The sequence below is a fragment of the Opisthorchis viverrini genome (genome assembly GCF_000715545.1).
Source record: "Opisthorchis viverrini unplaced genomic scaffold opera_v5_437, whole genome shotgun sequence".
Classification (NCBI taxonomy): Eukaryota; Metazoa; Platyhelminthes; class Trematoda; order Opisthorchiida; family Opisthorchiidae; genus Opisthorchis; species Opisthorchis viverrini.
Genome location: NW_008752100.1, coordinates 116,756 through 132,910, shown reverse-complemented (window position 1 = coordinate 132,910; position 16,155 = coordinate 116,756). Strand labels below are relative to the sequence as shown.

At 43.3% G+C, this 16,155-nt stretch overlaps 1 protein-coding gene across 1 annotated transcript; it reads right to left on the bottom strand.

Annotated features, from left to right (window-relative positions):
* Positions 1 to 6,979: 6,979 nt before the first annotated feature.
* T265_15327 (hypothetical protein) lies at positions 6,980 to 15,020 on the bottom strand (the record flags this gene model as incomplete). The annotated part of the gene is made up of 5 exons (XM_009177601.1): positions 6,980 to 7,230; positions 7,431 to 7,734; positions 7,894 to 8,087; positions 9,696 to 9,968; positions 14,528 to 15,020. Coding segments are annotated over 5 exons (1,512 nt in total), but the record flags the coding sequence as incomplete, so codon positions are not given.
* Between the last annotated feature and the right edge of the window lie 1,135 nt (positions 15,021 to 16,155).

The following is a 16,155-nucleotide window of genomic DNA, read 5'->3' as shown; positions in this document are numbered from 1 at the left end:
CTCAGTTGGTGTGAGGTCGCGACCAACAACCAGGTTGGCCACGTCACGCTAGCAGTATAGCCACTCTTCAAAATTCGAGCTCACTTCTAATACCAGACGAAAAACGTGACCGTATACAAGTTGGGCTACACATAATCCTTTCTACTGGCAATCCACTGAGCCTTTCGTTGAAGTCAAACTCGGGTTCCCACTATCCAACAAAGTCCGCTCTGTTTTTGAGCTGATTTCCCAAACAAAGATCATCCAGGGTTAACCAATCAAGAGCCAAAATAGCTGAACGCCTAGAGAAAGCATGAAAAGGGCGGCAGACGATGTTGTCGACAAACGGAGATATCCACAAAGTGAAGCGAATTGGTGGGTAGCAAACTTCCGTAACGCAGATACCCTATTTTCATGTCGGCGAGAGGACCTAGGCTTTATCGTTATCACGATCAATGTACAAGCTCTTTTTCCAATACCTTTGTTTCTAATTATCCCCAGAAATGCTAAAGAAAACTTTCCCAGTTATCCAGGGTCCCGGAAGGCAAATGCGTTGATTCTCTTGTTGGTTATTTATTCAAAATAGGGTCGTTTGGAAACCCAGTATAAAACCCACGAAGTTCCATTGAGTTTGGAATTTGAATGGCCAGCTCCAGCACCAAGACAAATGATTCTCTAAAAAAAGTACATCAAACGATTTGAATCAACCGGTCTCGAGGGTTGGTTGAGACCAATTTTCGCTACAAGAACCGGAACCTATTTCGCCAACGATGGTTCGATCCCCATCTGGGCGTTTGTAATTCACCTGCTGATGGAAGACATTTCACAATTGAAGACGTTGACCGTATCTTCCAGCTTTTCTATAAGATCTCAAGTCCAGTTTTCCTGTTTCACCACTCTGTCTCTCCTCGACTCCTGACAGCGGACATATCCCAAAACCGACTGACTACGCTACAAGCGTCACGGAGGCATAGAGTGGATCCTTAGTGCCATGAAACATTTGCACCAGATTTGAAGGTGTGCGGGCCTACTGGCTGTTCTTTTCCCTCGATGTAATATCATCCAGTCTAATCAGTAACACACTGACCCATGTACCCCTCACCCCCTTTTATTTTTGTGCCTGTGAGTTTGTCCAATGTTGCACACGTGAACCGATTCCAGCCTTAAATAAAGTGGTCGTGTCAAGGTGAGAATTTCGTTTGCTGTTTTCGCTTTTATCGTCTGTGGTGCTGTTATTCAAGGTAGATTGAGTGACCAATCAGATCAGTGGATGGTTGTTTCAAATATTAATCCAATGAATGATACCGCACAGAGTGGTATCCAATATTTCAGCTTTGGACAGTTGTGTAGAAATAACAGCTTAATCTTGCTTCAACTTCAAGGTACGTGTTTAGGGATACTTTGTCGATCGAATAAACCTGCTCACCCTTGTGAGATCACTGCGTACAAAGCTACCAATTGAATAGAGTTGCTATTTTTCCTGACTTCACACGGTGAGTCTTGCACACACACAAAAACAAATCTACTTTGTAAGTAAAAATATGGTCAAACAACCAATCTTATGACTACGTTCAATGCACAAGCAGAGAACTACGAAATTATGAAGAGAACAATGGCTTTGCTGTCAAACAGAGCTGAGGTTCGAACTCTAACGGCCTCCTAAAATGTAGATAAGTTCGCCCGCCCTTTTTAAGTACAACTTTCTCCAAGTTTGAACAACAGACTATTCTAAGTGACCTGAAGTCTTTCACACTTAGAAACTGTCGAAAAATCAAGTACTTTAGGAGATACGTGTAAGAACAGGTGGTTGGAAAACGGTAAACTTTGCAGCCTCTGTTGACACAGTGCTTCAAACTGTTGTGTGACTGGTCTGAGACGGCACAATTTTAGAAAAGCTAAACAGTTAGAGAAAATGGTTCAATATTGGGCTATGGTTCACTACCCATGAACGGTTAATCGGGCTGCAACCGATAGGTCTTTCCTTGTTGTTGCGGGTACTTTGCATGACTTTCTGGTTCGCACGGAGCGGTAAATGGTTACCCTTCACGCGAAACAGCGCAAGCGATTTAGTCGCACAACAACTCACCCCAAGGCCAACAACTGTTCATACGTTTGAGAGTTTCTTACGGAAAAGAATAAACAAATATGTCAGAATGCCGCTTCACAAAACACACTGCTGCCGACATTAATAGTGCACAAGTGAGTTGAAATTACCCTTGGAAGGAAAACTGTTCATACGGGAAACTAGGCAAACTCCTGCTTGGGCTTTAGCTCATCCTCGTGGTAAACAAGGAATTCATCGTGAATTCTTGATGAACACGTCGTCATGAACGAACAAAAACAAATACTGAAAAGGGCATTCGCAATCGTTGCACACAGATTGAGTATCAGTATGTGGCGACGAACTCTAGTGGAAACACATAAATATATTGGTCAGGGAATGACTGTGCTGATCACTCACGAAGTGAGGAATTCGGAACTCCATTTTGTCATATATTTGTTCTCAGAAACAACAATCTACTTCTGTTCCCCTCCCGAAAGGATGTGTTCCCTGACCATAAGACATTGAGAGGGAAGAGAACGTGAGAATCCAACTAACTGAATGGCGTATTTTGCAGCTGGGGTTAGTTAGATAAATAAAAAAACTTGTTCACTGTTGCTCCAAAGCCAGAGTTGTCCGTAAAAGAAGGGTGAACCCACAATGAAAACTATTCATGCGGGTTTTACTCTATGACTTCGGGTTATAAGACTGAGGAATAGCGAACAGCAAGATGAACAAACACCGCAGCTCTGATGGTGAGATAATGTAGGGTCACACTTCGGAGCACAATGTACGCAATACGATGTTCAGATGCCAGAAAATCAGCCTGTGTACCTCCTTACAAATGACACATTATAGATATCCCTCACTAGCACAGACGTGCATGTGAAATATCTCCAGGCTTATTTCAGTTGCCGCTGAAGTGCACTTAAGTCGGCGGAAGAAAATAAGAGAATAGCTTCGGCTAAGACAAATCAATTGTTTGCTCCGAAACCTGCCTTGTTGCGCAAAGAGGATTTCGGCACTTTTATCTCTTCCTGACTACTCATGTCATGTTAAGTAGCTTTGTTGCATTAACCTCGATAAAATGTCACTATTCATCAAAGGCAGATGTTCAAAAGACTCGTATTTAAATAAATGGCTTGTGCGTGTAGAAAAAACGTTCTCACACAAGAATATTGTTGAACGTAGCACTGGTGACGGGTTGTTACTCTCTACAGATACCAAACGATGTAAGTGTGCAGTCAACAGTGTTTTTTCCAGGATGGGATCCACCTGGGTCCACAGCTGGAGACACTGAACGATACGGTGGCTAACCGATTTATCCGGCTTTCATTCGGTCAATTTATATGCACGCTATCTGACTTAGTGTCGAATGTTTGTAGGCACCTCGGATATTTGTGGTAGCAAGCCCTAATTTTTTTATAATGAGGCTTTATTCAAGTGACGCAAAAGGGTTGCGTGGCAGTGAATCACCAGTGTTCTTACCTGGTGTTGCCATGAATGATTCAACTTGTGTGAGGTTCATGGGCGCTGGCGCTAGTCGCTTAAATAAAGCGCTTCATCCGGTGGAGATTGTAGTACTGGACCGAAGTGGTCAATCTGCAGATTTGTGGCATATGTGTGTCGTACTGTCAGCAGTTATTCAGCTTCTAAAGTCTCAGGTTTTACTGACATATTCGGAAGCAAGTTTGTTGGGTACGAATCAAGAATCAGCTATTTTCTACACTTTCGATTGTAAAAGAGACATCTAAAACCGGATGCTCAGTTGACATAGTATTTGCCAGACTAAGGACCGGTACACAGTTACTGTCATGCCACTGGGCAGCTTTAGCAAGCGTGAAACACGAACCCCAAGGAAGGAATATTTGATTGGCGGGTTATCGAGATTTTCCCTGCTGGACAGAATTTCTTTTCTGATTCACCGAGGGATTCCTGGCCATATTTTGTGATTCTTTCTGTTCCGAACGACTTGCAATTATGTGGCCTTTTCTGCCGAAATATCTTTTTTCCTCAGAACATTTCTGTGGGGAAAACGTGATAAGGGTCGATTTTTGTGCGGCCCGATAATTGTGGGTGTGAATTTCTACTCGAACAACTTTCAGACGCCGTTGTCATCATCATCGGCAGCACGACATCAGTGTTAAACACCGAAGTTTCACTGCGTTAAATACGAATCACCTGGAAAATTCGGCCTAAATTTATTTGTTAGGGTACCTGTAGGCAGGAACCAATTTGAAAAAGAATATATGTAAAGCAAGTCTCCTTCCTACATTAGGATAACTCAAACTTCGGAGTTGAAACAGCTCCCGTTACAACTCAGAAATGTAACGACTACCCTCCTGTCTACTTACCGCTGGAATTAATTTTATTAGTACATCCACGTAGACTGTCTATTTTCTTGTTTACCCGACAACCACGAGCATCACCTAAAATTTCATCAGCAACTTCTCTCCTTCGCTAAGGGGAGAGTATTTGTAGAGGTCACTCATTAGATCATGCGTCACAAACACTCAAACCACGTGGCAATTCCTGTCCCACTTGTAACCTTAGCCAACAACGTGTACACTACAACTTCTCAGCCATTTTCGTTTACGCGGCTACCACGTGCCTCACGCGCCAGGATTATGAACTTCATTCAATACATCAGGTCAAGTTGTATTCATGTTCGTGCAAGTATCAAACACGAAGGGTCACCCATCTCTTCACAATACACACAATAAATGAGCATGCAACTAGGCTCAACACACACAGACTCGCGCGCCCGCAGGGAGCAAGTCCACAAACAATTATGGAACGCGTGTAGCAGCTCACCCGCGGGGAAAACACGTTCCCACCGTCCGGACTTTCACCAAGGAACTCTCAAAGACGTTAAGTTCTTCTTTTGGCTTGCTCCCAGTTCGCATTACATTTATCTTTATACATGTTGCAACCCGCCACCGCCAACCATAGTAAAGATTTTTATTAGTGCATATACCTTCTGAACTGTATTATGTCCATCATCAACAGTGCATTTACAGATACGGCTCAACCAAACGGCACGCCAGATGACATGGGCTGTCAATGAAACGAACTGTTGTAATGACGCTAGATTACCACTGAGACATTTAGGCCGTCATTTCTTGCAAGTTAGTGACATAGCCTCCAAATTATTCTGTTTCAATGCTCTTTGATGTCTACCTAAGCTGTGCAGTAGTCCAATAACAAGATCAAGGCTTTTCCCTCAAAGGCTTGCCGATCTCATGAGAGGCCCACACTGAGCTAAATTGTTTAGGGTCGCTTAGAGACTGAGAACTAGTCATTCAAAGACAAAGTTGCGTCAGATTCGCCGTAACTTCATTATTAACACCAAGGGAAACGATGGATAATTCGCCAAAAAATCTAGCCGAAAGCTGGTTGTTTTTTGCTTGCCGGATGACGTAGATCTTCGCCAATTCCCCCAAACCAAGTCGGGCAGATTTAAGGCAGAGTTCAAATTCACTTGTTGGAGAAAAAAATTTCGTGTCTGTCTATTCATGCTTCTGAGAAATGTGGCACTTTCTGTTAATAAAAGGTCCTTGTGTGCCTTGCGCCTGAATTCGAAGATGTCGAAGGACACTGCAAATTGCTGGACTCCGTTTTTTTGAGGCAAATCTACCGAGTTTACTATGGCCTCCAGTAGGACAGATGGTTGCAAACGAACCCTCCCAAAGATTCAGCAAGATCTAGTGAAGACTTCAAATGGACCAACATTGTATCTATGGTTTTAATGCTCATTCGATGAGCCCCATTTCCTCGTTACATTGATGAAAATAATGCGATGAAATATCGTATGTTGCATTTGTCAACTTGGAGTCTTTTTGCTCACGCCAGTGACCGGGGGCAATTTACAACTTGGGATCTATTTGTTTACCACGCCATCTTTTGTACATCGGTAGACTTGGACACCGCCAACATAACTGTCGCCGAACTACCTGACAGATACGGCAAACCAAATGGGTCGCTGGAAAAAGAAGACCTCTGCGAACTGCTCAGCCTGTGCCTGACCACATATTTTGAGTTCAACAGCGACTATTACGAACGATGACGAGGAACACCGATGGGATCCCCGATTTCTGGATTCATTGCAGAAGTTGTAATGCAAGAACTGAAAGAACTTTCGGACATAAACTCCAAGACGGCGTTCAATGAAGTCTTACACAGTCCTTCTTGTGGCTTTACTTTTACCCAAAAAATCAGGCTTGGGTTTTCAAAGACACTCAGTTGAAGGCAAAGTGTGTGTTGATGGAGGAAAGCGATTCGAATGTTTCATTTTGTCTTAATGTCTTTGCTTACTGTTTGTCTGACTGAGGTGCCACAAAGTAACGTTCGGTTCGGCTTGAAATTACTTCGCTTAGCAGGGTATTATTTGAACCTTAAAAACAGTGAGGGTTAACTTCTAGATTACTAAGATAGCACCCTTCGTTGCCGATGCGGTGTTATCCATCCAAGGTGGCGAAAACGATCCTTAATGTGCCATTCTGATGTCTATAAGCATCTAATTTCTACTCGGCTGTGACTGAGAAACCTTACTGTTATGTTACTATTGACTATTGGGTTAAAAATGCTGTCAGTGCTTCACTGCCTTGATATTTGAAAAGAATCGACATCAAGACGGGAAAACTAGGATTCTTTGAACGATGGCACGATCGCTCGAAGCAAATCCCTCTGCTGAGAGTCGTGGGTATTATCTGACCCTGTTCGAGGTTAGTTGATCTTTGGAAACAAAAAAATTTGCTCTCTCGTCTGGTAGATGTGTCACATTTTATGCCGAATTCAGCGGCGATCCTGTCTTGATTGGGTTTCTAATTTCACACAATTCTGGTAGTAAATTTGGTAGACTGGTAGTTTGTTCCCCAGCAGTATCCTACCGGGAGGTGGATTTGGTGTAATATTCAGAACGTCACCGTAACGTCAAGAAAAAACCTATGCAACTTACCCAAGAATGCCACAATCTCATCATCTTGCACGACTTCCAGAGAACCCGACACCACAAAGCACAGCTGATCAATACTTTCACCCTGATGAAAGATCAGATCTCCTGGGGCCGTGTGTATTGTACTAAACTTCACAGCCAGGGCTCGCAGACAACCATCGCTTGCCAGTCGGAATGCAGGATGTTCGTTGAAGACCATTCGGTTCAGGTGTATACAAAGATCGGCTTTCATATCTTTCGGACAGTAGTTTAGCACCTGTAGAATAAGAGACACGGAATAACAAAGGTAAACGGGGTCAGAACACATGCTTCGCCAATGTGTCCTGGCATCCAATATGCCAAGACATTGAATAGCGAATGTAGCCAACCAACTATTTCTGCACAGGCTGTAGATCAGAATATACCCATCTTCAACAGTTTGAACGTGAACGAATACGACCGAGCGGGAGAACTTACCTTCGCTGTATCAATCCCTTTGGTGATTGCCCATGTCGAGGTCACATAATCGATCACTCTCTCGGCCAAATCTTTCGGCACACTGTGTGTTTTGATGAAATCCTTTACCGAACCCATCATATCGTGATATCGCGATCGGGTTGCATACATGCCTTGAAATATCGTGGTCACATTACCAAAAATGGTTGCGTAACCAAAAGCTGTCAAAAAGGGCGAGACATAATGAGCAGAGGTAACCACAAAGTGACTTTTAGTATTGGTTCTACTGCAAACGAAGCACTTATCGCCTAATGACACGAGAATCCTGAAAAATAACCATGCTTGGAACGAAAACAGAGTGTGCGGCCTCAGTATCAGTTTGCATAGACGTCTAATCTGTGTATCGATTTTCACGTGTTTTATTGTCATACCTGAGCAGAAGTGCAAGACCGCGAAACCCTAACGTACGTGAAAAACGACTTACCGCCTATGAGCATGAAGACAACGGATACCAACTTTTCCCCAAATGTTGTGGCTGACACATTGCCAAATCCGATACTCGTGATCAAGGACAGTGTAAAGTACAATGAGGTCACATAGGTCATGGTGCGGGGAATCGGAATATTCTGTCGAGAAGTGGAGCGGTGGGGAGAAATTTTGCAGAGAATTAGGTTTGTACTTTGCAAAGAAGTAGATGTGTTAGCTGAAAATGCGTAACCAAATAACTTCTTGTTCGAACAACTCGGTATTTGAACAAAATTATTCAGACACATTGAAGTAACAGGGCTGCCAGGTAGCCTAAACATGTAGACAAACGGAAAGTCAGTTGTGATTCTTAGACAAGTTCTAATCAATCGAATTCTCATCTGAGTCTGTATTGAGCTGTTTCATTGTCTTATGTAGGAGCAGACAACTCACTGGGAGTTTTATCCTGCTAGGCGTCTACTGGTTTTGCCGGCCGACAAACGTTGAATAAACTTTTAGATGTTTAGATTGGTTTGCCCACATATTCTCACGACCTTGTGCAGCGTTTAGAGTTTGAATTTCAGATCGATCTTACCCCATTTGCAAGGCTCTCACAGTAAGTGAAAGATGAGTACTTCAGCATCAAACCAGCATTTTTGACCCAGAGTGTTTCTTATTCCCAGAGAGGAAAATCAACAACTTGCGATGACTTGGTGTCTTCGTTTATTAGAATTCCGTCATATTTGTCGGGAATTTGTTACGAATTTTGTTAGCCTCACCAGCAGCATGCGTCTAAACTGCTTCTCGTCTGGGAGATTTACACAGCGACTCAATCCGCACTGCCGATCGATCGACTACCTCAGCATCCATGCAGTGCTGTTTCAACTACAGGCCGAGGTTGCCATGATAGACTTGTACTTTTACGTTCACATACTTTGCGCATGTACTTTTCTTGCAAGCGCTCGAGGAGCACTTGGGTCCCCCATAATTTACGGCTAGGGTATTTCCCCAACTCATCTAAACGCGCTGATTGGACCGAAGACCGGAAGAGNATTGAACTGCATAAATATAGTCAAGAGACGGTTATGTTCTTGTGAAAAACTTTCGAAGGGAAAATTTTTACTTATCTCTGGTCTAAGCCTTAGGACGGATTGAGTAGCTTTCGATTAATCCAGGCTTCTCAAATAACTAATTGCACTTGTTGGTCCATTCGGCCTTCTGATGTGGCCAATCACTGACCAGATTTCTTTGAAGTAACCTTTCAAGCGAATATTTAATCTTGAATTTATTTACGTCATTCTTTGGAAAATTAAATTCATTTGTTCTTCTTTGCTTGCACGAGAGTTTCTGCTCAAACGGGTGAAAGTTACTTGTCATATTCGGATGTCTGCTAGCCATATAATCTGAGTGTAGTTGGCTGAAATTGTGTTCGAATAAAGAGAGTCAGAACATACAAGAGTAAACCTGTGTGGTACTGTACAGGAAAGGCACAGTAAACCTCTCTCTCTATCTTGGATGCCTATGTTTTTTTGAATTTATAATCGAGTCACTTGGATAATTCCTAAATGGCATGTTTTGTCCAACAAATGTGGGTAGAAACTAAAGGTAACGTTTTACCAGACGATCTAACACCATGTCGTCTGCCCGAGTTCCCCCAGACAACAACTGCCCTGAGGTGATGCTGTCCAGTTTGCTGTAGCAGACTATCCGTGTGTTGACTGAACTTCCGGCCTGTCCAATACCATTCCCTCATCGTGCAAATCGTCAAGAACACCAAAACCTTGGAACAATCTGGTGAATGATGCGTTTGTTCCCACTTACCCCAGTTGTCCAGTTGGCTGGTTGTGACTTGCTTTGGCCAATATCATTCAGCAGTCGTGGTATCCATCCGTATTGAATACCGTTCTTCAAATCCGTACTACCAACGCTGTACCATACACAGGCTAGCCAGTGAGCAAGCAGTACGAATCCGGCGATCATCAACAATAGACTGGCGGCCATGTATTCAAGATACTGGTCGAGTTTTCTTGTCACTCGTCCAATTCGTAGAAGCCGGACTACTTTGAGTGCGCCGAATAGAGAACTGATGGTGCTCTGTCATTGAGGTGTTGTAGCGAAAAAAAATTAAAACGAATAATGCATTGGGAAGTGAAAGAAAATAAATGAATGCTCGTAAATCAGGAAGATATTTTGTTAGAATTTCTTGACTCCAGCACATCAGCTGTTATTTGAACGTTTCTATCTTTGGCGAGATACACTCAGTTGCAAGCAAATTTGATTTTACAAAAGACTCACATAAAACCCAGCTAAATATTTTGTTTATGATGCTTCCAAGCAACTGAATGTGCTGCACACAGGTCGCCTCATGTTTTAGTTGGTACGATAATCGGGATGTCGCGATACATGTGGCGAACTACTCATAAGGTTGCTGAAAACTCTTCGACAGCTCACGACCGATTTCGCCCTTCTTGGGGCTCATCAGGTAGGCGCATTCCCCGAGTTTCCGTCAACCCTATGTTCTATTTGAACCCAAATTGCACTGTTTTCGAGAAAAACAATCATTTGCAAATCCATTTGGTTTTCACGAGAGACAAATGGCCTGTCGTTTAGTGTATTCTACAACTGAATATGCTGCACACAGGCCGCCTCATGATTCAGTTGGCACGATATTTGAGATACCGCAGTATATTTTCATAAAGGAAACTGCTCACAGGGTTCAGATAGGACCAAAGTTTGACGTAGACTCGAGGAATGCGCCTACCTGATGAGCTCCAAGAAGGGCGAATCCGGTCGTGGCTGTCGACGAATTTTCAGCGGCCTTATGAGTAGTGCATTATACATGTTTCCATCTTTGCTTTAAAGTTTCCTCACTTAATGTCCAACAAGCGTTTGGTTAAGCATTGAAGCGCACTGACACTGAAGGTCACTAAGCTAGCGTTTTTTCGAAAAGAAAAAGAGGACTTGAAAACAGTCCAAGACAGGGATGGCCAAAATGGTCTGCTGAATTCGTGTTATCTACCTCGAAGTGGATGGAAACTGGCTACCGGATTTGTCCGGCTCCATTGAGATTAAAGTACTCCCCAATGAGCTCAACTGGCTGTCGAATGAATGAACGAAATTTTACGAGTCCCAGAAATAACACTGGCGGCCTCTGGTTCGAAAAGTTAAAGCTAGTCACTTTGATTATCCGTGTGAGCGGTCCACCTGTTTACTGAGCCCGCCTCGAGTAGTATTTTGTACCAACGAGTCGTGTTTGGTCCGTAGCTGTTCAGCGAAGCATAAACTGCCACTTGGGGAACCAAGTTCAGCAAAAAAATGAGTGAAAAAAAGTTAGCCCACCCGTGATTGCAAAGTGGAAAGTGAGCATACTCGTTCGACTGTTGTTCGCCATTTATTGCCGTATGGAGCTGCATCCGTCTTATCTACGTAACTAGATCCGTACCCTTGAGAGGAACAAAAATTACGCATTCCATCTGACGTTGAAAGTGAAAATCGACTGTGCGGACCTTTAACATTGTCGTGTTGAATTATAGTAACCGTGTCTTCTTGGTAAAGGTCGGTTGAGAACGCAACTCCGTTGCTCTCTGGCCGACAGACCATCACCACAGATATCCGTATCTTCATGCCTCTAAAAGCATTCGGCAAATTTAATCCTTGAAACGATCAAGACGGTCCTATGGCCTTTTCATCATCAGCTACAGGACTGTTTTGTGTCCACTAATCGATAAAGTGTCTTCTTGGTAAAGGTCGGTTGAGAACACAACTCTGTTGCTCTCTGGCCGACAGACCACCACCATGCCACTAAAAGCATTCGGCAAATTTAATGCTTGAAGCGATCAAGACGGTCCTATGGCCTTTGCATCGTCAGCTACAGGACTGTTTTACGTCCACTAATCGATAAATAAAACAAAATGTCAGTTACTCGAACCAGATGAAAGAAGAACTGGGTGTGACTGCTTGAGTCACCTTCGAATGGCGAAAGAAAATCTTCCAGTCGATGGAGTTCAATCAGGGAATTCGGGAATTAGAAGATCTACCAGAATTTAGTGATAGCAACGTCTTTCTAGCATGAATGAATGCAGACGTTTGCGCCGTATTTGACAAAAAGGAAAATAACAAAACCGTACTGAGAGTGAACAGATAAGGGACTTAATCAGGAAGGTTCGACCGTGAAGGGAGATTCAAGCTAGAAAAGAAGTCCAGTAAGCCTTGAAAGTAAACTTGAGTAGAACTGACCCGTGCCGAAGGGTATGTATCAGAAACGGATCGGCCTAACTTTTACGGGCCATTGCACAAACACGTACGACCTGCTGAAACTGGCGCTCCCTTCCATACCCGATTCAGATAGAATCCGACAAGTAAAAAAGAGAGTGGAGAACGTTTGGCCCCTCTTAACCTTGTAGGATGGGGTACACATGGCCTTTCCTTGGTTGGATGGAGACACCAAACGATGTGGTGACTAAGCGATGTCAGTTGCATCCATGTTGCCAGTTTCTCTTCAGGTCTGACCACGTGTTGCAGGTGTAGGCATCTCGGATGTAGGCCAGCGCGGGCCACTCTCCACGTGTCATCATTCTTCCTTCCAGTGTTAGGATCTATTCAAATAGATCAACATGGTTCGATGGCAGTGAAACACCCATGTTTTTGGCTGATGGCGTTGCTGTCGAGGATGATGATTTTGACCACGTACTAACTTTCTTCTGTTGGATGTTCCCAGATCGTAAACTGGCTTCTAAAAATTACCTTGTGTGGTCACTATTCGTTGACTTTCATTCAGATAAATCCATGTGAAATCCCACAGGCAGGGATAAAACCCACCGCAGAATGTTTCTTTCCAAACACGAAAGTCTGAACGATGAACTGAGGACAATTTCCCAGGTGATAAAATAGTAAAATCATTTACCGTATAAAATGCTATCCTAAAAATGACTTTCGCGAGAAATTTGAAAAACTTATAAGGGACAATCACTTATGAATGTCTTTTTTCAACCTTTTCTTGCGAAGGGAAAAAGCGCTATTTTGTGCTTGTAGCAATAAAAGTTAATGTCTCAAAAAACGAAACAGACGTTTATGGCAACCCACAGTTGTGTGTCGAAAAGTTGGATTTAAACACGAATTGAGATTGAAAATTTGAGGTTTTTCTCTCAGACCAAAATAGATCCGAAACCCCCCGAAACGTAGCAGGTTTTCATGACCTTTTATCTCCCTGGGATGATTTATTAGCAGTAAAATTATGCGGTCTTGCGCCTAATACAGTCTGATGAAACTGCAAGGTCATCCATTAAAAAATCTTCGCGTGACACCAGTTATTTAAACGAACCTGAATTTAGATGGTCGGTTGTCGGACAACCGCCTCAATCTTGTGCTTGGTGCAGTTTGTATGTTAATCCGACTGTTCGAACAGAGGTCGTCGGCGGCTCTACCCTGGTGAGGATGATGTGAACAGTCTTCAGACTTACCACCCCGCACCCTTAATTCACATTAGATCGAGCACCTGATCTCTGCACGTTTCGCCACATGGGTGGCTTCCTTTGCCTTTCCTTCATAGGGTGATATTAGCGGTCCGTTGAATAGAATATGGCAAAGCATGCAAGAAATCATTGCAAAATGGGTTTTGTTCTTCTGGGGACGAGCACGCGGAGGATGCCCTTGCCGCAGTTTTTCGCTGAACGACATAACTGAGAAACAGTGTCAGATCACCGTACCGAAGAAGGAGATCCCCATTTTTAATAATGAAAACTACTCACAAAGTTACAGGAAACTCTTCAGTCGAGTCTTCCATGAAAGCCAATTGTTATGCAAACGAGTGTACTTGTAGAAATGTTCACCGTATCACTTCGCAACCTAGGAGCCAAATTTGTCAACATGCACATTATGTCACCTTGTGACGTATGTCCAAGCCCTATGATCAAAACCAATTCAGACAGGACAGTGGTAATCTTCGGGAAACGTTTGTACCGTGTTCCCAATATTGGCAACTCAATATATTTTGAGCACTACGAGAACTCAGCGGAGTCTCGATAGAAAGTGGAAATAAGTGGCTATCAGACGACTCTTTCCAGACAGAGGACAGGCAAACCAGCGCTTGGAAACCAGAAATGAGTCACAGAATACCCTTGGAAGAATCGTCAGCACCCATGAATGTAAAACAATGGAAACATTAAAAAAAATAGCCAGGACACGGAAATTTTGATGAGATCAGGAACTGAATCAGTCGGTCTACAGAAGTTGAAGATGGGTACAAAATAGTACCGGCCATCAAGGAAATGTACGGAGATGACGGGCGATGATGCGTTGCTTTGCAATCCGTTGTCCAGATTGTCTATAAATGTCAACTGTAAGACCTAGAATACATGAGTAAGGGATCTTTCATCCAATTGGCTGGCGTCCTGCTATACTGGGACGAATTTCTTCAAAATTCAGCTGCAACATGTTATTCCGAACATCATGTGACATTCGTAACACTAATTCAAGTGAACGACTGGATATTAACGAGGACTATGATTTAAACGTGTAGCCAATGGGCGGACTTTTGAATTCGAAACGAGCACTAATCAGATGAGTGTCAACTAACAGCGATGAATCATATTCACATAACGGTATGTACGACGTACGGTAAACTCTCTTACACACACACACAGACACACACTTACCTGAGTCGCTTCAGGTTGGAAGGCGTTGAATACATCATAAGGCAGACATGAGAGCAGATCCACAAGAAACCAACCCTTCAAATAGTTTATTCGAATAATCGTGGCGTCCGAGATAACTTCGCCGTTCGGACCGACAAATGTCGTGTGAAAATTCAAAACAATGTCAATAAAAAAGATCACATCCACAATACTGTCGACCACCAGGAAGCTGACATCATCCATGGTTTTGCTCTTGAACGCGGCGTTGAATGGGACCATGACAGCGGTGTAGCCGGTCAGCACAAGGATAATCCAGTCCCAAGTAGTCTTGAAGGCCACATAGTGAAGAATTATGTGAGGTGGGGTTTTCGGGGCCTCCTGTTTGTACGGAGGGACCAAGTCCAACCAGGAAGAGGCGTTCTGCAACGAAAAAATCGTCAGGGATGGAGGTGATGAATGGTTCCTCAATATGGACGTTCTGTTTTTCACAAAAGATTCTATCTCATTCGCTAACCTTTGAAAGCAACAGAGCTGTTGAATTCGGAATTTGATGAACTTTGGAATTCATGCGCGTGTTCCTGGAGGCCCCATCGGTAGTACGAATCTTATAAATCAAATCCACTCAAGTTATGGCGTAATAATTTATTGATGATGTGAGTGAACCTCGAAAATGACAGAGTCACGGAGAATTTACCTTCAACGAAGTTCTTCAGATCTGCGGAGAGGTGTCCAAACTTGCCGGTAGGCGCACAGATCTGTGTGAAACCACACCGCGTATCACCTCCACCTGATGAGTTTCTTAAAGGAAAGAAGCTTTTTAATCTGAGCCGGTCTGAACAAGCCAGACCGATGGGTAAGAGAGAAATTTGCCGGGTGTTCCATGTTGATACAATGGTCGCACCTGATGAGTTTCTTAAAGGAAAGAAGCCTTTTAGGCTGAGCCGGTCTGAATAAGCCAGACTGATGGGTAACAGCGAAATTTGCCGGGTGTTCCCTGTTGATACAATGGTCATTGACTGGTCGATTCGAATAAACCAGAAAGTTTATAATTTCAACACCACATGATTTCATTCAGTCTGTTGTAAGCAAGATCAGTACAACTGTTTGGACGAGGAGTACTTTACAAAGCGAAGTTCAAAAGATGCCTATTCAAGCAGAAGCGAATTGGGTGGCATGCTTGACAGCACGAAATTTTGAATAAAAAGCTTCTGGTGGAAGCAAGGCCACTCTGCTAAGCTCGGCCGGAGAAAAAGCGATGTTAATTTATATGCCACAAGTCAATTTTGACCCTTTTTTTTGTAGGACAGCCGAGATAAGATCTACAGTGATGTTACGTTTTTATCTCCGCTTTTCTTTTTTTCGGAATGCTTTAGACTTCAACTGTAGAGGTTATACGCAGCTAGAAGCGTACTTTGCTTATGATTTCTGGCTGCTGAGGAAATCTGAGACAAGACGTTTGGGTTTCTGGGATATTTTCCAATTCACAAACCCTCCAGTTCTGGGCAGTTCGAAACCACTCACTGCTAAAAACAGAGCATTTATGATACCTTGTCCTGATGTTGTCTTCATCCATGTTTCCCTAATGAGTTTGATCGGTAACCGCGTGGGATTTTGCTCTAACACCAGGATGTTGCCCTAATTAAAAACCC